The sequence below is a fragment of the Doryrhamphus excisus genome, chromosome 11 (genome assembly GCF_030265055.1).
Source record: "Doryrhamphus excisus isolate RoL2022-K1 chromosome 11, RoL_Dexc_1.0, whole genome shotgun sequence".
Taxonomy (NCBI): domain Eukaryota; kingdom Metazoa; phylum Chordata; class Actinopteri; order Syngnathiformes; family Syngnathidae; genus Doryrhamphus; species Doryrhamphus excisus.
Window position 1 is genome coordinate 15,024,046 of NC_080476.1, and position 19,976 is coordinate 15,044,021.

The following is a 19,976-nucleotide window of genomic DNA, read 5'->3' on the forward strand; positions in this document are numbered from 1 at the left end:
AAAAGACTGGCAGGTATTTCTGCAATTTGTTGAGCAAAGTCGAACAAAAATGTCGAACAAAAACTTCACGGCCTTGGCACGGCTCTATTTTTTTATTTTTTTATCAACATAAAAAACGGTTTGCCGTTATCAGGTTCTGATAAGGTTTGTTGGGGTTGAACACTTGGTGTTTTGTCTGCCTCCTACATGTGGCTTCTGGGAGGCGAGGCCACGACGTTAGTTGGCAAGAACAAAATTTCAAAGTGATAACACTCGTGATGATTTGGACACCACATGACTTTAACTGACTTTTACATGACTTTGACTTTTGCACATCAAGAATTTGTGGAAAATGAAATGTGGCACTTTTAACCCAAAGTGATAACACTCGTGATGATTTGGACACCACATGACTTTTAAAAATCACATAAACCATGTAAAAAGATAACTGTCCAATGTTACATTTATGAAGAATTAGTGGGAAATGAAACATGGCACTTTTAACTGAAAGTGATAACACTCATGATGATTTGGACACCACATGACTTTTACACATCACATAAACCATGTAAAAAGATAACTGTCCAATGTTACATTTATGTAAAAGTTGTGGCAAATGAAACATGGCATTTTTACCCCAAAGTGATAACACTCGTGATGATTTGGACACCACATGACTTTAACTGACTTTTACATGACTTTGACTTTTGCACATCAAGAATTAGTGGAAAATGAAACGTGGAACTTTTACCCCAACGTGATAACACTTGTGATGATTTGGACACCACATGACTTTTACACATTACATAAACCATGTCAAAAGATAACTGTCCAATGTTACATTGATGAGGAATTGGTGGAAAATGAAACACGGCACTTTTAACTCAAAGTGATAACACTAGTGATGATTTGGACACCACATGACTTTTACACATCACATAAACCATGTAAAAAGATAACTGTCCAATGTTACATTTATGAAAAAGTTGTGGAAAATGAAACACGGCACTTTTACTACAAAGTGATAACGCTTGTGATGATTTGGACACTACATGACTTTTACTGACTTTTACAAGACTTTGACTTTTACACATCAGGAATTGGTGGAAAATGAAACATGGCACTTTTACCTCAACGTGATAACACTCGTGATGATTTGGACACCACATGACTTTTACACATCACATAAACCATGTAAAAAGATAACTGTCCAATGTTACATTTATGAAAAAGTTGTGGAAAATGAAACATGGCATTTTTACTCCAAAGTGATAACACTCATGATGATTTGGACACCACATGACTTTTACTGACTTTTACATGACTTTGACTTTTGCACATCAAGAATTAGTGGAAAATGAAACACGGCACTTTTACCCCAAAGTGATAACACTCGTGATGATTTGGACACCACATGACTTTTAAAAATCACATAAACCATGTAAAAAGATAACTGTCCAATGTTACATTTATGAAGAATTAGTGGGAAATGAAACATGGCACTTTTAACTGAAAGTGATAACACTCATGATGATTTGGACACCACATGACTTTTACACATCACATAAACCATGTAAAAAGATAACTGTCCAATGTTACATTTATGTAAAAGTTGTGGCAAATGAAACATGGCATTTTTACCCCAAAGTGATAACACTCGTGATGATTTGGACACCACATGACTTTAACTGACTTTTACATGACTTTGACTTTTGCACATCAAGAATTAGTGGAAAATGAAACGTGGAACTTTTACCCCAACGTGATAACACTTGTGATGATTTGGACACCACATGACTTTTACACATTACATAAACCATGTCAAAAGATAACTGTCCAATGTTACATTGATGAGGAATTGGTGGAAAATGAAACACGGCACTTTTAACTCAAAGTGATAACACTAGTGATGATTTGGACACCACATGACTTTTACACATCACATAAACCATGTAAAAAGATAACTGTCCAATGTTACATTTATGAAAAAGTTGTGGAAAATGAAACACCGCACTTTTACTACAAAGTGATAACGCTTGTGATGATTTGGACACTACATGACTTTTACTGACTTTTACAAGACTTTGACTTTTACACATCAGGAATTGGTGGAAAATGAAACATGGCACTTTTACCTCAACGTGATAACACTCGTGATGATTTGGACACCACATGACTTTTACACATCACATAAACCATGTAAAAAGATAACTGTCCAATGTTACATTTATGAAAAAGTTGTGGAAAATGAAACATGGCATTTTTACTCCAAAGTGATAACACTCATGATGATTTGGACACCACATGACTTTTACTGACTTTTACATGACTTTGACTTTTGCACATCAAGAATTAGTGGAAAATGAAACACGGCACTTTTACCCCAAAGTGATAACACTCGTGATGATTTGGACACCACATGACTTTTACACATCAAGAATTAGTGGAAAATGAAACATGGCAATTTTACCTCAAAGTGATAACACTCGCGATGATTTGGACACCACATGACTTTTACATGACTTTGACTTTTACACATCAAGAATTAGTGGAAAATGAAACATTGCACTTTTAACCCAAAGTGATAACACTCGTGATGATTTGGACACCACATGACTTTTACACATCAATTCTAACACTTTGCTTTGCAGCTGATTAATTCCATCAATTCAATCCAATACTGTCCACCAGCCCTTGTGGACATATTTACATGATATTTTAGGACTGTATAAATTAACTCTATAATTTACCAAATGACCACACACATGCATGATTTCATATTGAAATAGTGAATTTTATGTTTGCCAGTGCAAAAACCCGGCATGACTACAATAGGATAGAAATGGTTGACTTTCAGTTATGATTTTCTGAATAGCCCAGTGGGAGAGCGGGAAGTGACGGTGCATGCAGCAGATCGGAGTAGCACTGAAAACAGCGGCCATGCTGTGAGGGAGATGGCTTTTCTCTGTGACAGTCCGACTGTGATCCCCGAGTCTGCAAATGAATCAAGGGGAGGAGGGATTCAGCCATTACAGCTTTAAAGCCCCAGTTGCCTTCCTGGGCATGCCTGCTGCAGTGGTGAGGCAGACGGGAGTAAAAAAATAAATAAATAAAGCAGGCATGGATAAACAACAAAGAGCTGCGGATAATTTCACTGAAAATACCCTGCCACTTTTTCCTGCTGTTTGGGAATTCATCGGAGCCCATGCTGAGCCACGAGTGAGCGGCTCTAAATATATGCAGCTCGTCTGATTTAGATGTGTGTTGATGGAGCAGACGTGCTGTTTGCTTCAGGGTCTATGGCTTTTACCGAGTTGGACTTGACCGCACCATACATAGGACTAAGAGTCCGTAATTTGGCTAAGTGAAGATTCCCAAGCTAATCCGTGGTACTATAAAACATAAACATACGGGTAAGAGATGAGCTGCTCTTGTTTTCCTTGAGTCAGCGGGAACGTCTGCAGGAGCTCGTGTTTGGGATGTTGATGTTGGAGCAAGATACACCTGCTTGGCGAAGGACACTGCAATTTTCTCTGCGGGTGCCGTTGTCACACATGACAAGCACTTTGCTTGCAAGGCTGTGCTTCGTGTGGCTGGATGCTTCCTAGCATTCCGGATTTGTTTACAATTCCAAATCCTGATCCGGCTGTGTAGGCGGGACGGAAACGGATATTTGTGTGACATCTTAGCGTCAAGTGGTTAGCGCGGAGACCTCACAGCTAGGAGACCTGGGTTCAATTCCATCCTCGGCGTCATCTCTGTGTGGAGTTTGCATGTTCTCCCCGTGCATGCGTGGGTTTTCTCCGGGTACTCCGGTTTCCTCCCACATTCCAAAAAAAAAAACCATGCTAGCTTAATTGACCAAAATGCTGACCTAATACCGTGGTTTGTTCCATAGAACAACAGCATGAACAGAGTGAGCCCTTTAGTCACGGTCTTTTTGTCTGAGGTTCTACTTTTGCACTGCGGAGGTTCCAATATTGATGGTCTGAAGAAGGGAAACCGTTTTTTAGGAGGTAGCGCAGGTCGTCCAGTATCCAGAGGGTTGCTGGTTCAACTCCCGCCTCATCCATCCCAGTTACTGTTTTGGTGTCCTTCACAAGACACTTCACCTACCTTTGCCTCCAGGGTCGCCAACCCATGTATGTTCAGTTTCACTGACCAAAATGCTGACCTAATACGGTGGTTTGTTCCATAGAACAACAGCATGAATGGAGTGAGCCCTTTATTCACGCAGTCTCTTTGTCTAAGTGAGGTTCCACTTTTCCACTGCAGAGGTTCCAATGTTGATGGTCTGAAGAAGGGAAGCCGTTTTTTAGGAGGTTGCGCAGGTCATCCAGTATCCAGAAGGTTGCTGGTTCAACTCCCGCCTCATCCATCCCAGTTACTGTTGTGGGCGTCCTTCACGAGACACTTCACCTTTGCCCAACCCATGTATGTTCAGTTTCACTGACCAAAACGCTGGCCTAATACGGTTGTTTGTTCCATAGAACAACGGCATGAACGGAGTGAGCCTTTTAGTCATGGTCTCTTTGTTTCTGTGGGTGGAAAGGATGGGTTAGCTACAGAAGACTAATTTGGCTGTCAATAAGTAGTATAATTATGAGTCAAATTTGTCTAATTAATGAACTTTTCTTTCCACTTGCACCTGAAAAATCGTCCAGCGGTTCTTCTGTTTTAAGTCGGTCTTCATCCTTTCTGTCCCTCTCTACCTCTACTCATTCTCTCTCTCCACCTCTCCGCCATCTCCCCTCTGTAATCTACCGCAGGCCCTCCATCTCTCTGGCCTGTCAGCGTGCTTTTTCATTTGGCTTGTTGCTATAGGGGCTCGACGCTGGCAGATTACAACTCGGCAGCCAGTCATTTTCGATTTATCAGCGCACCCTTCCTCCCCCTCCCGCCCCCCAAAACCGGCGTCGCTGCAAAGAAATAACCATTCTTCACCGGGCCCCACCTCCACCACCGAGTCCAGCCTTTATGTATCTGATCCCTGCCACATTCTGTATCTTCCTTTTTTCCATCCAAATAGAAAAATCCGTTCCAGGACGTGAAAGTAGAAATATTGTGGCAGTGGAAGCATTTAGGTTGAAGAGGCAGCACGGGCTGTGTTATCACTTAGGCCCCCGTCACCGGTGATGACCCTGGAGAGTGCACGGGTATTGATCGCGTGTCAGTCAAGGCATTCAGCAGATTGCATTGACAAAGCCTGTTGGAGCCTTTAATAGCGAAGTTAGCAGCCTTGTCTCGGCCCCGGGAGAAAAATCAAACTGTAGCCTATTTCATAGTGTCTTTTAACCGTTCTCCAGGTCCGGGGGGTGAATTGATTACGGTGAAGTCATTTTACCGGCATAATTGCCTTCCTGGCATGGACGTTTGGAGCCCCCGATGGCTTTCCAAGAACTGGGGTGGCCGGGGTTTGTGATGGGAAAGCTTGACATTGAAATAAGGCCATGGCGTGCAAAGAGGGTCAGGGTTTAATTCTCTGCTAAGATATTTGAAAACACGACTATAGCCACGTTTATATGAGGAGTTTTTCTCTTTCCGAATGGACTCTTTCCGAATGACCTTTCCGGAAACAATGGTATCCATGGAAAGGAATATTCCAATCTCTTGTCTACATGCGGCGCTATAATCCAACAGAATAGTCAATGGGGCATGCCCAGTAAAACGTAAACATCAACATCACGTGATACCGACTTTTTTACAGAGTTTTTCTTTCACTTGTTGGAATAACTCCGAGTTAACTCGAGTGTTTTGTTCGTCCGGTCTTGAAATTTAGTTTGGATCAAAAATAAACTTTCCTTAGCAGTCCAGTGCCGATTGCTCGCCGCCATTTTTAAAACGGAAGAACGTCTGGAGCTGCGTGTTACGTCATATCTGAGCATGCGCTGAAAGAACGCAACCCGGGATAAATTTAAACAGGAAAAGATCAAATTCAATCTTGCTAATATTTTATCATTAAACTCGGGACATGTTTTATATAGATATATATTTTCTTTTTTATGAATAAAGTATAGAAGGGTTTAGATTCTGTTCCACAGGTGGCGCTAATGCACACGAAAGCTGCTTGCCAACCGCCAATAAACAACAGAAGAAGAAAAACACCAGGAAGAAGAACACACCCTGACAACTTTCCGTTTGAGCGGGTACAAGATACCTCAATCGGATTGGGGAAAGGAATATTCCACCCCCGTGAATCCCATTATATATTCATTGGGATTGGCACTTTTCTTTGGGAATGAGGTGTATACAAAGGTTACATTCTTTCCGTTTCTGCAAATAAAGCAAATGGAATTGGAATATTTGGGTCCATGTATACGTGGCTATTGGAATATTTGGGTCCATGTATACGTGGCTATTGGAATATTTGGGTCCATGTATACGTGGCTATTGGAATATTTGGGTCTGCGGGCCGCGAGTTTGGAATATTTGGGTCCATGTATACGTGGCTATTGGAATATTTGGGTCCATGTATACGTGGCTATTGAGAGGAGAAGATTTGATGACTCTGGACTTTTCTGTTTGGCCATTCCGAATACCCACCAGCTATGTATTTCTGATTTATATATGATTTACATTTAGCTCTTAGACATGGAACCAAAAGAAGGTATACTATTGTTGGAGCTACCAGTCAGCGTGAGAATTTAGCTCTTAGACATGGAACCAGAAGAAGGTATACTATTGTTGGAGCTACCAGTCAGTGTGATAATTTAGCTCTTAGACATGGAACGAGAAGAAGGTATACTATTGTTGGAGTTACCAATCAGCGTAAAAATTTAGCTCTTAGACATGGAACCAAAAGAAGGTATACTATTTTTGGAGTTACCAGTCAGCGTGAGAATTTAGCTCTTAGACATGGAACCAAAAGAAGGTAGACTATTGTTGGAGTTACCAGTCAGCGTGAGAATTTAGCTCTTAGACATGGAACCAAAAGAAGGTAGACTATTGTTGGAGTTACCAGTCAGCGTGAGAATTTAGCTCTTAGACATGGAACCAGAAGAAGGTATACTATTGTTGAAGCTAACAGTCAGCGTGAGAATTTAGCTCTTAGACATGGAACCAGAAGAAGGTATACTATTGTTGAAGCTACCAGTCAGCGTTAGAATTTAGCTCTTAGACATGGAACCAAAAGAAGGTATACTATTGTTGCAGCTACAAGTCAGCATGAGAATTTAGCTCTTAGACATTTTCTTGCATTTTTCTGGACTTTTCTGTTTGGCCATTCCGAATACCCACCAGCTATGTATTTCTGATTTATATATGATTTGCTTCATCTAACATCTTGCATCATGATGGTGTGCTGGTGTGTTTCATGCGAGTTACGTGTTGTCTCTGGAGTTATGATCATTTCAGTTGCAATCATGTGCAATCATGGTGATGTAGCGGTTAGCACGTTTGGATCTGGGTTAGAATTTCCACGGCAACATCGACGTTCCTCTTGTGTGTGCATGTTTTTTTATTTATTTATTTTTTTTCCCCCGGGCTTCCTCTCACACCCCGACAACATACATATTAGGGTAATTGGAGTCTCTAAATAGGAAGGGACGTCAGGGACGTACCCTGCCCGACTGACTCATGACCCGAGTGGCTGGATGGATCACGTCGTCGTTGGTGCAATTGCCGTTTTGTCATCACCCATTGCCGGTCTGTTAAAAAGTACCAGAGCAGATGTTTGCTAGCATAATCTTAACAACACGGGCAAACTCAGCTTGTTTTATGATAGTTTTACGACTTGATAACGACAGATGGGAATGTTGGAAAGGTGGCTAAATGGGGGACATTTACTGCAGAGCTTACTGATAATAAAGTTGGCCTTGGGCTCGCACTCGGGTCAGCTGGATAGGAAATGGATATGCCGCCATTATTTTTACAGCTTGCTCTAATGCCCCTGAATAGTAGTGCAGATGGAGCCAAATGCAGCTTAGGTGAGATAGTATCATTCATTTAGGTTAATGCCGCCACACAAGCCGTAGCGCAGCGCACCGATGGCCGTATGTCCGTTAAATAGTAATATGCACCTTGGAACAGGAAACATGTCATCACCTCATGATCCCTCACTTTAGCAAGCATGATGCGACGTAATGGAACGAGGCCCTGCATGAATACAAAGATTTCATCACCATGTGCCGAGTCATTAGATGTCATCAATGTGTCATTTATTTCAACCCCTGTAACGTTGCGATGCTAATTTCTGTACACGAGTCAGACGAATTCTGCTAGCCTTCAGCTCACAGTCAACTGTAGTCACGTATACCGTATTACGCTTGAATGCCTTATATTTGGATTTGTGTTCATTTAGCTATTTTCATTCTTGAAAGTGCTTCATTTACACCAGGGGTCTCAAACACGCGGACACTAGTTTGAGGCCCCCGCCTTGATATGAAAGTTTAATGTTAGTGCGGCCCGCGCAAGTTTGATATGGATGCTGTATGGTATCATGTACCCAGAAAAAATTATTACGTTTGATTAATGTTCATGTTAAAGGTTAAATAACTGTTAATAGTTATCCTCCCTATCCGTGTGGAAGTGGTAAGTTTTGGGCTATTTAAGTAAGGAAATAACTTGAAGGCTACCGTTTAGGTGGCTAGCTCTCTAGTTTGCGAGTTAGCATGTGTCTCAAGACCCTGCAGTTGCGCAATAGGTTGTAAATAAAAAGAGTATAAATGTGACTATAGTCGTGTTTTGTCATGTCTACAGGGCTCTAATAATGCTTTGTTCATTTTAATCTGAAAAAAATAATTTGTCTACCCACCAACTATATGTGGTTTCTTAAGTTTTTATTATTTGCCGTTTTATTATTATTACATTTATTTATTTATTACTGATTGATTGATTTTCTTTTTTCTTGATTTGTTTATTTTTCATCGTATTTTGTGTAGAAAAATAAAAATTAAGATATTTGAGAACAGTAGAATGTTTTATCAGAGCTTTTCTTGTAGTAAATCGGAACCAAAGCAAAGTTTATTCATTTTTCTGTTTTTAATAAATGCGTTTTTTGGGTTTTTTTTTTGAAAACCTGATGCGGCCCAGTCTCACCCAGACCCGAGCTCCAGTGGCCCCCAGGTAAATTGAGTTTGAGACCCCTGATTTACACCATTCATACATCGTTCGACCAAGGCTGTGTTCGAAACCGCATACTTACCTACTACTCATACTAACTCTTTCAGTATGCAGTGTGTCTACACTGGCAGTATGCCATTTTTGAGTATGCGCAAAGTTGCCGGATGTATACTGCATTCGCCAGAAATGTTGAGTATGTATCATGAGCTTACTACTCATTCCCAAATTACCCAGGATGCAACGCGACGTGACGTCACCGGTAGGAGATCAGTCCAAACAGCGATGTCAAGCGGGATATATTGCAAGTTGGTTTGCTTCTTGTTTTCAAAGTAAAAGCGGTGATTTATCACTATGTTTTTTTTTTTGTATGAGAAAAGTGTTTTTTTTTTTTATTTATAAGTCGCAGGAACAGCCACCCTATGAAAAAAAGTGTTAAATTTAGTAGTAGTTAATTTAGTTAATTAATTGAAAAAACGCAGTAGAGTGAGGGATAAATGTAATGCATTTGACTTGACTGCTGGAGTCCAAAAAAAAAAAAACCCAAAAACTTGCATATCCTTTCTATGGAAGGACCGCAATGACAAGCACCTACCAGGTCATGTACAACCTCGCCCCCTTCAGGATGAGGCGAGTCCTTGCAATGCATTCTGTGAATTATATTGCCCGATTAGCAAGAATAATGATGACACACTCACATTAAAGACATTACACAGATTATTATTATTATTAGTATTATTATTCATTCATTCATTTTCTACCGCTTTTTTCTCACGAGGGTCGCGGGGGTGCTGGAGCCTATCTCGGCTGTCTTCGGCCGAGAGGCAGGGTACACCCTGGACTGCTGGCCTGCCAATCACAGGGCACATATAGACAAACAACCATTCACACTCACATTCATACCTATGGACAATTTGGAGTTATTATTATTATTATGTTTCTTTTTTTAAGACTGAAAAAAGGGACTACCGTGATATTTCACAGATGATTGTCTGTCTCTGCTTATGCATTTCCAGCATTGCACGGCTGACAGCGGGTACATTGTGCTACTATTCCTGTAACACAGAAAAAAAAAACCCAAACTGGAAGTGTTTGTCTATCATATTACCACCACACATGAGCAGCAGCACACAAGGCTTGACCCAGTGTTAAGTGTCTGCGCTAAATTTCATTGCCTCCATCTACTGGAAGGCCTGCCAATATACTGGCAGTCAATTCCTGGAGGAAAATAAATGGCAATAAAAAAGAGAAATGATTGCTCCTGCAAGCCGATAGGAGAGGTCTTTTTCTCTGCTGTCTTTTTTCCATACCTCTCTTTATTGAGGCTGCCCATGCTTGGGGAGCCGGTTTTTTATTTTTTATTTTTTTTATTTTGGCACACTGTCTGTGGCTTTAGTTGGATTGGTCTCTGAAAGCCAATATTGAAGTAATAACTTTGTAGCACAGATTGAAGAGCTGGGGAGCCATGCAATTAATTGCACACACATTTTTTAATGAGTAGTTATGCGGTGATGAGCGTTCATCCGGGCCGCTACGAGCCCCGTACTCCACCCACCCCCGCCTCTTTAAGGGAATTTGAGGTGTGTAAAGTGGTTAGGAAGGCTATTTTACTGCCGTGCATGCCCGCTATAACAAGATGTTGGGATATCATCTGAGAGTGCGGGTCCCACGCCGCCCTTGTATCCTTACCGACTCCCCCCCACCACCCCCACCCCTTCTACCTCCTTCCATTATTAAATCTGGGAATTGTCCCCATAAGTCATGCTCCAGACTACAGCATTATATGACCATTTGTGAGAGGAGAGTGGGGTGCTTGCGACGCAGGCCGGAGGATGGATGTTAAAAGCATATTGATTTGCCTGTAATGTCGTCATAGATCAGAGATTTATGGCAATAGATAAATGCAGCCACGAGCTGCAGTAGCCTCCGGCTTTGCGGTGGAGGAAATGGAGTCTTTAGTATGACTGATGAGATCAAGACAGTGCTCTCCGCCGTCCTTACTCCCTCCATTTGCCACTCCACTCAGGATACTTTTACCCTGTGGCTACCAGAAGAAGGTATACTATTGTTGGAGCTACAAGTCAGCGTGAGAATTTAGCTCTTAGACATGGAACCAGAAGACGGTATACTATTGTTGGAGCTACAAGTCGGCGTGAAAATTTAGCTCTTAGATATGGAACCAAAAGAAGGTATACTATTGTTGAAGCTGCAAGTCAGCGTGAGAATTTAGCTCTTAGACATGCAACCAGAAGAAGGTATACTATTGTTGGAGTTACCAGTCAGCGTGAAAATTTAGCTCTTAGACATGGAACCAGAAGAAGGTATAGTATTGTTGGAGGTACAAGTCAGCGTGAAAATTTAGCTCTTAGATATGGAACCAAAAGAAGGTATACTATTGTTGAAGCTGCAAGTCAGCGTGAGAATTTAGCTCTTAGACATGGAACCAAAAGAAGGTATACTATTGTTGAAGCTACAAGTCAGCGTGAGAATTTAGCTCTTAGACATGGAACCAGAAGACGGTATACTATTGTTGGAGCTACAAGTCGGCGTGAAAATTCAGCTCTTAGACATGGAACCAGAAGAAGATATACTATTGTTGGAGCTACAAGTCAGCGTGAAAATTTAGCTCTTAGACATGGAACCAAAAGAAGGTATACTATTGTTGAAGCTACAAGTCAGCATGAGAATTTAGCTCTTAGATATGGAACCAAAAGAAGGTATACTATTGTTGAAGCTACAAGTCAGCGTGAGAATTTCGCTCTTTGACATGGAACCAAAAGAAGGTATACTACTGTTGGAGCTACAAGTCAGCATGAGAATTTAGCTCTTTGACATGGAATCAAAAGAAGGTATACTATTGTTGGAGTTACCAGTAAGCGTGAGAATTTAGCTCTTAGACATGGAACCAAAAGAAGGTATACTATTGTTGAAGCTACCAGTCAGCGTGAGAATTTGTCTCTTTGACATGGAACCAGAAGACGGTATACTATTGTTGGAGCTACAAGTCAGTGTGAGATTTTAGCTCTTAGACATGGAACCAGGATACTTTTACCCTGTGGCTACTGTGACTAGTCCTCAGTGGCTTATATTCTAGCTTCACATTCCTGTGCAGAAACCAAAATAAACCTCAGATTTTTATTTTTTTTTTTCTGGGGGGGTTGGGAGTTGGCGTCACTGATTCCGTCCCCGCTTGGAAATTGTTGCCTGACAAGGTCGCCAGAAATTGCTGCCCGCACAATGATGTTAGAAGATTGAAAAGGAGAGGAAATGGAGCTTCTCTATGGTTACGGAAGACTGCGACCCGACTGTGACATCGACCACGACCGGCTTTAGCGTAAACATGCTTCCAATGTCTGATTTGCCGTGTAGTCACCGCCATGGCGCCCATGCTTACACGTCTTGGTGGAAGCTCTATTAAAGATGATTGTGTGCTTTTATATACCGCCCCCGCACGCCGCCAACAGTAAGGGCTGATGCTCCGTGACAGGCTAGGCGGGGGCGGACGGGGGGAGAGGGGACATGGACACAGAGGCCGGGCTGGACTGCTGTCTGCGGCAGTTAGAGCAGCTGTGCCTCAGCGTGGAGCACCGGGTCAGCGCCGGGCCATGCTGGTGGGCTTCCCTACACAGCCACTGTCAGAAAGATCTTGTAGGTCCTCTCGTCAGTCGTCTGACAGGCCCCCCGACCGACCCTCAGGCCCCCTTTTCACTCCCCGGTCTCATCAGATAAAGCTTTCCGAGCGCTAAACCGGAGCAGCATTTTCCAACTGCTGTTGTCAAGCAGCTCGATGTGATTTTACGACATGGCCTCACTGCGAGGAAGATTTATATAGAGGCTGGAAGGTCCATAATTAGCAAAGTTGAATGTTCTTCAATGAGTGGCAAATGGGTCCCCCGAGGCTAAGATCTACGAGCCTGCGTGAAGTCTATGAGAATTCCTCAAGTTGTTCATTTTAACAGCAGAGTGGAGAAGTTCCAGAGCACTTTAGCGGCCATTGTATATACTGCCAAGCTCTGAAAGCGGTATAAAAGGATATATTCAAAGCGTAGTCACTGGAAACCAAGTCAGCGTGAGAATGTAGCTCTTAGACATGGAACCAGAAGAAGGTATACTATTGTTGAAGCTACCAGTCAGCGTGAGAATTTAGCTCTTTGACATGGAACCAAAAGAAGATATACTATTGTTGTCGCTACCAGTCATCGTGAAAATTTAGCTTTTAGACATGGAACCAAAAGAAGGTATACTATTGTTGAAGCTACAAGTCAGCGTGAGAATTTAGCTCTTTGACATGGAACCAAAAGAAGATATACTATTGTTGAAGCTACAAGTCAGCGTGAGAATTTAGCTCTTAGACATGGAACCAGAAGAAGGTATACTATTGATGAAGCTACAAGTCAGCGTGAGAATTTAGGTCTTAGACATGGAACCAAAAGAAGGTATACTATTGTTGAAGCTACAAGTCAGCATGAGAATTTAGCTCTTTGACATGGAACCAGAAGAAGGTATACTATTGTTGAAGCTACCAGTCAGCATGAGAATTTAGCTCTTAGACATGGAACCAAAAGAAGGTATACTCTTGTTGAAGCTACAAGTCAGCGTGAGAATTTAGGTCTTAGACATGGAACCAGAAGAAGGTATACTATTGTTGAAGCTACCAGTCAGCGTGAGAATTTAGCTCTTTGACATGGAACCAAAAGAAGATATACTATTGTTGTCGCTACCAGTCATCGTGAAAATTTAGCTTTTAGACATGGAACCAAAAGAAGGTATACTATTGTTGAAGCTACAAGTCAGCGTTAGAATTTAGCTCTTTGACATGGAACCAAAAGAAGGTATACTATTTTTGAAGCTACAAGTCAGCGTGAGAATTTAGGTCTTAGACATGGACCCAAAAGAAGGTATACTATTTTTGAAGCTACAAGTCAGCGTGAGAATTTAGCTCTTAGACATGGAACCAAAAGAAGGTATACTAATGTTCTTCAATGAGTGGCAAATGGGTCCCCCGAGGCTAAGACGTAAGAGCCTGCGTGAAGTCTACGAGAATTCCTCAAGTTGTTCATTTTAACTGCAGAGTGGAGAAGTTCCAGAGCACTTTAGCGGCCATTGTATATACTGCCGAGCTCTGAAGGCGGCATAAAAGGATATATTCAAAGCGTAGTCACTGGAAACCAACGGGGGTACGACAACGCCGCAGGAAATAGACAATTTATTATCAGCAATGCTTCCCAGCGAGCGGATTATCTATAAAAGTTTCATGGTTCTCCCTCAGTGGCAAGCAGCCATAAAACTTCCCAAATGAGGGACTTGTTAATTTACTTGTTAAAGCAAATTAAAAATTCATAAGTGCTTTTAGGTAAATGAGATCCTCTTTCATTGCCGCCCGAGTGGAATTCTCACCGCCGGATCCTTTGAGGACAGGTTAGCTGTGCTGAGAGCCACACAAGAACAATAAAAGCTGTTAAACTGCTCCGGCTTTTATTACTGCTGAGCTCTGCAGCTGCTGTGTGCGACTAAGGGAAACCGGGACTCGAACGCAAGAGAATCCCGCAGAGGCCTGAACATGGGGAGAACGCTGCTGACGAGCCGATGATGAGGCTGGCAGGGTAAACGGCGAACGTCCGGGGGTTGCCGGGGTGGCTTTTGTGGTTAGGAACGTTAGCAGGCCTACTTTAACGCTTGATTGCTTTGAACCTAGAATGGATCCCTCGGGGATGAGACAATATGCTTGTGAAATTCCGCTAGGGTAACAGTTAGCTTAGCGAGGAACTAATTGACTCAACATGTTGGAGTGGAAATTGCGGCGCAACAGTGACAGGTTCGGTATTTGTTTACATTTTTCCTGCACTCTAATCCGGAGAGTGGTGTGCCGACTCGTGTTTGCGTGTTCCCCATCTGCCTCCGACATTAGTAGCATGGAAGCATTCCGCACGGATTTAGCCTCTTGTTTTGAAATTGTAGCATTAAGACGGTCTGCGACATAGCTTAAGTGTTCTTGTAATGATTCACTTGAGGATGCAAGGAAGAAAAAAAAAAAACAGTTGAAAACTAAAGCCACCTTGACGCTTGCATGAAGGATGTCGCCACAGTGGTGCGCAATTTTGCATGCTGATGGGTAGATTATTTGTAGATGGAAAAAAGTGCCAGTGTGCGGCGTTCAAAATGTTTAAAAATTCCGAGCACACATAATCGTCATGCCACTTGCACCAACTAGTCGTGAAAGCTAGTCTCATGTTAAAACGAGATGGTTCAAATCCGGAGTCAGAGGCTTGAATTTTTTCCTTATTTGGGCTACTTTGTCAACATTTGCTTGTAAGTATACAGTACAGTTTTTTTTCTCAATTTTCCACACCAATAAATACGGAAAAATATCCACTTCCTTATTCTTCCGTGCAATGGTAGTATTAATTAGTATAAAATAGTGGAAGTGAATGGTAGTGTCCATTATTGGTGGTAAAACTGAAGCTATATTTAAAAGATCTACCAACTGTACCTTGTGGGAGTGATCAGATCACGACTGCTAATAAGAGGCGATCATGGTCGACCCCCGCGCAGGTTTCTCATTCAGATTTATTATCAGACAGAAGGTCATTAAATTTCAGTTGTTTTTAATTGCATTTACCACCACCATTTCCTCCGTTTGCTTTTCCTTCATCGGCCATAAAAAGAAATTAATTCATCATCAGAACTTGAAAGTGAATGGAAAAAATAGAATAAAGTGTATTCTCTAAAGTCATTTAAAGGAGCTCGGGGGCAAATTAAAGTGAACAAGCTGAGGGATACGTGTTCAAATAGCTGTGTAATCACGTCCTGAGTTATTTAATAGTCTGGAAAAAGATGAGCCTCTCCGTTGGACTTCTATTATTAGACAGGTTCTTAAGGCAGTACTCAGAGTAAATATCTTAGCAAAAATATATATATTTTTGGTCATTTAATGTAATTTTGTAGGGTAATATTGTGGCATTTGTTAGTTTGACCTTTTCACTGAACTACAATTGAAAATGACAACACCGTTGTTACCTCATCGTGCCTTTGACTGAGTCGGAGGATCCTATTGGCTGGCCGTCATATCTTATCTTTCTGCTCCAAAAATGCAGCGAAAACGGGCACATTTCAGACATGTTGATTCCCGTATTTTCCGGACTATAAGTCACACTTTTTTTCAGAGGTTGGCTGTTCCTGCGACTTATACTCCAGAGCGACTTATAAATGAAAAAAGTGTTTATGTTACACCTTTATGCATAATTATGCATTTTTGGCCTTGTGCGACTTATACTCCGGAGTGACTTATAGTCCAGAAAATACGGTAATCAACTGAAAAAAGAATTGTTACCGTCCAAATACCGTATTTTCCGGACTATAAGTGGCACTTTTTTTCCTAGGTTGGCTGTTCCTGCGACTTATACTCCAGAGCGACTTATAAATGAAAAAAAATGTCTGTTTTGGTCAAGTACTTTGGAAAATAAATGACCCGCAAAAAATGCAACTTATACTCCAGTGCGACTTATGTATGTTTTTTTTTACCTCATTATGCATTTTTGGCCTTATGTGACTTATACTCCAGTGCGACTTATGTATGTTTTTTTCTACCTAATTATGCATTTTTGTCATTGTGCGAGTTATACTCCGGAGCGACTTATGTATGTTTTTTTCTGCCTAACTATGCATTTTTGTCCTTGTGCGACTTATACTCCAGTGTGACTTATGTATGTTTTTTTCTACCTAATTTTGCATTTTTGGCCTTGTACGACGTATACTCCAGTGCGACTTATGTATGTTTTTTTTCTACCTAATTATGCATATTTGGCCTTGTGCGACTTATACTCCAGTGCGACTTATGTATGTTTTTTTTCTACCTAATTATGCATATTTGGCCTTGTGCGACTTATACTCTGGAGCGACTTATGTATGTTTTTTTTCTACCTAACTATGCATTTTTGGCCTTGTGCGACTTATACTCCGGAGCGACTTATGTATGTTTTTTTCTACTTAATTATGCATTTTTGGCCTTGTGCGACTTATACTCCAGTGCAACCTATGTATGTTTTTTTCTTCCTAATTATGCATTTTTGGCCTTGTGTGATTTATACTCCAGTGTGTCTTATGTATGTTTTTTTTCTACCTAACTATGCATTTTTGGCCTTGTGCGACTTATACTCTGGAGCAACTTATAGTCCAGAAAATACGGTAATCATGATTATTTAATCCATACAGTGATTAATGTGATTAAAAATGTAATCATTTGCCATATACACCCACACACACACAGTTTATATGGCTACTGTTTATTATTCCTGCTTTATTCTGTGAAAGTCTATAAAGTCCCTTAAGACTATCTGGCATTTAGAAAAAAAATGTGCTCTGGTTTTGGTGGGAATTAAATGTTATTAGTGCTATCACAGCGCAGGGCACCGGTGGCCTTGGGTCTGTGTTCTCTCCAGCTTTTTCTCATTTCTGTCTGAGCACACACATTCAAATGCACATTTCCGCACACACCCAAACACCTACATAGACCCATCAGGCATTCCCAACGCTCAGACTCTCTTATCACATTCAGTCACTCTGGCGAATCAGCTTGCCTTTTACCCATCATGCAATTCTCTCAAGGAATAGGATTCCTTTCACACTACTAATGGCTACAGAAAAGGGAACATTTTCATTTTAATTATCTGCTCTTTTGTAGAGTTCTGTCGCTATTCCCTTGCCTTGTGGCCTCTAATCGCACCAAGCCATGTCCAATACCTGAAAGGAGTGGATGGAAGGCATCGTGTCTGTGTGGCTCCGTACCGTCCCCAACCCCCCCTTTCAAGTGGGAGGAGGAAAAGGTGTCATCATCTTCTTGTCCAAGCTCTTTGTGCATGCAGAACATGGCTCTACTTTTTCCCATTAAGCGTCTGAGCCCCATTTTACTGCGCCATCCCATAAAGCTTGTTTTTTTTATGTGCTTTGGTCTACGAGGGACAGAAAGGACGCTTTGATGGACATCAGTCAGACACTTGGACAGGGACTAGACGCCCGACCTCCCCCGGGGTCTTTTATTGTTCTCTAAAATTTGAAGAGCCTCAGATGCTGGCGGATTGGCGCGTCGTTCCTCTTTATTCCCGTCACTTTGCTGCATTCCCAACTGAGCGTCTAGAGAATGACACTTGCTGAGCGGCCTCAGCGTGCGGTGTCTGCTTGGAAAAGGATAGTGGCTCCATTTGGACTTCTGGAAGAGGGGGGTGGGGTGGGGGTGGCTTTGTCCCTGCTCTCTTTTTCATGAGTAGCCTCATACTGGGAGATCAGATGGCGTCTTTCATTGGCAAGCATCCTGGCCGCCGTTGAATAGGTGGAGAGAAACAAGACCGACTCACAGAGACCGACTCGCAGACTCCTGCCAGTTCTCACATGTTCATGACCTGAATTCGGCGGGACGCCTCGCGTGGCCGGCGTTATCCGTGTACAGCTACAGCGGATGGGTTTATCTTCATGTTGTTAACCTGTGGTCTTTTTTCTGTGTGTTTCTGCAGCAGAAGCCAGGACGGAACAAGTGCAAGGACAGTGACAGCGACAGTGTGAGCGGCGAGGCCAAGCCCTCGAGGAGAAGCAGCTCCAGAGACCGAGTGACGGACGTGAGTACCACAAAACAGTTCAAACCCCACTAGACAAATATTGGATGCCGGTGAGCAGCCGCAACCATGTAGTGAAAGATGTGTAAAGGGTCACTAGTTTATTTCCCCGAAGCTATGGATTATTACGGGGGGGGGGGGGGGTCCAACCCATCACTAATTATGACCTACTGTGATTGCTCTAATGGAATAAAAGCATTGTTTGCACATATGGGTCCCTTGCACCACCCCATTCATCGTGGGGCCCCATGTATTGTTATTCTGTTAGAATTACGCTTATACAGTACAGTATACTAAGGATCGACCGATATATCGACCGGCCGATCATATATCGGGCCGATATTTACTTGAATCGGTATCGGCCGATACGTGCGTGGGTTGCCGATATATTTTTCCGCAGCATTATTTACAGACAGGCATCCGCCGGGCATCTATGTGTAATATTTGTTTTGTAATATTTGTTATCATTATAAAAAAGGTCAAATATTGGCCCAAGCAAAATCGGCCATCGGTATCGGCATCGGCCCGAAAAAAAAACATATCGGTCGATCCCTAATACCTATCATACATACAATACACAAATAAATTTTCCTTTATTGATATGCCCACAGGGGACTGTAATCGCATTGTTTCTGTTAGAATTACGCTTATACAGTACAGTATACTAAGGATCAACCGATACATCGGCCGGCCAATATATCGGGACGATATTTGCGTTCTATACTTGAATCGGTATCGGCCGATATGCGCGTGGGTTCGCCGATATATTTTTCCGCTGCATGATTTACAGACAGGCATCCGCCGGGCAGCTATGTGTAATATTTGTTATCATTATCAAAATTGTCAAATATCGGCCCAAGCAAAATCGGCCATCGGCTAAGGGGTAATGGAAAACAATCGGTATCGGCCCGAAAAAAAAAAACATATCGGTCGATCCCTAATACCTATCATACATACAATACACAAATAAATTTTCCATTATTGATGGGCCCCACAGGGGACTGTAATTGTATTCTTTCTGTTAGAATTATGCTTATACAGTACAGTATACTAAGGATTGACCGATACATCGACCGGCCGATCATATATCGGGCCGATATTTGCGTTCTATATTTGAATTGGTATCGGCCGATACGTCGATATATTTTTCCGCCGCATGATTTACAGACAGGGATCCGCCGGGCAGCTATGTGTTGCCGGAGGAAATGTTTTATATATCTTACTAAGTGGATAAAACTTAAACTACGTATGTCTATGGTACTTTTACAATCAGTAACTGTTACATTTGTTCACTTCCTGCTTTCCATAATACAGTTTAAGGTTTTTGTTTTTGTT

General features: G+C 41.9%; 1 protein-coding gene across 11 annotated transcripts in view; it reads left to right on the forward strand.

The window, feature by feature from the left end:
* Positions 1–19,976, forward strand: part of auts2a (activator of transcription and developmental regulator AUTS2 a) — a 356,846-nt gene that overhangs the window by 147,099 nt on the left and 189,771 nt on the right. For 10 of the 11 annotated variants that reach the window (XM_058086259.1, XM_058086252.1, XM_058086253.1 and 7 more), the window contains one exon: positions 18,543–18,644. In XM_058086259.1, coding sequence (XP_057942242.1) covers positions 18,543–18,644 — 102 coding nt within the window. The remainder of the gene's footprint in view (positions 1–18,542; positions 18,645–19,976) is intronic. The other variant, XM_058086250.1, reaches the window with a different exon arrangement.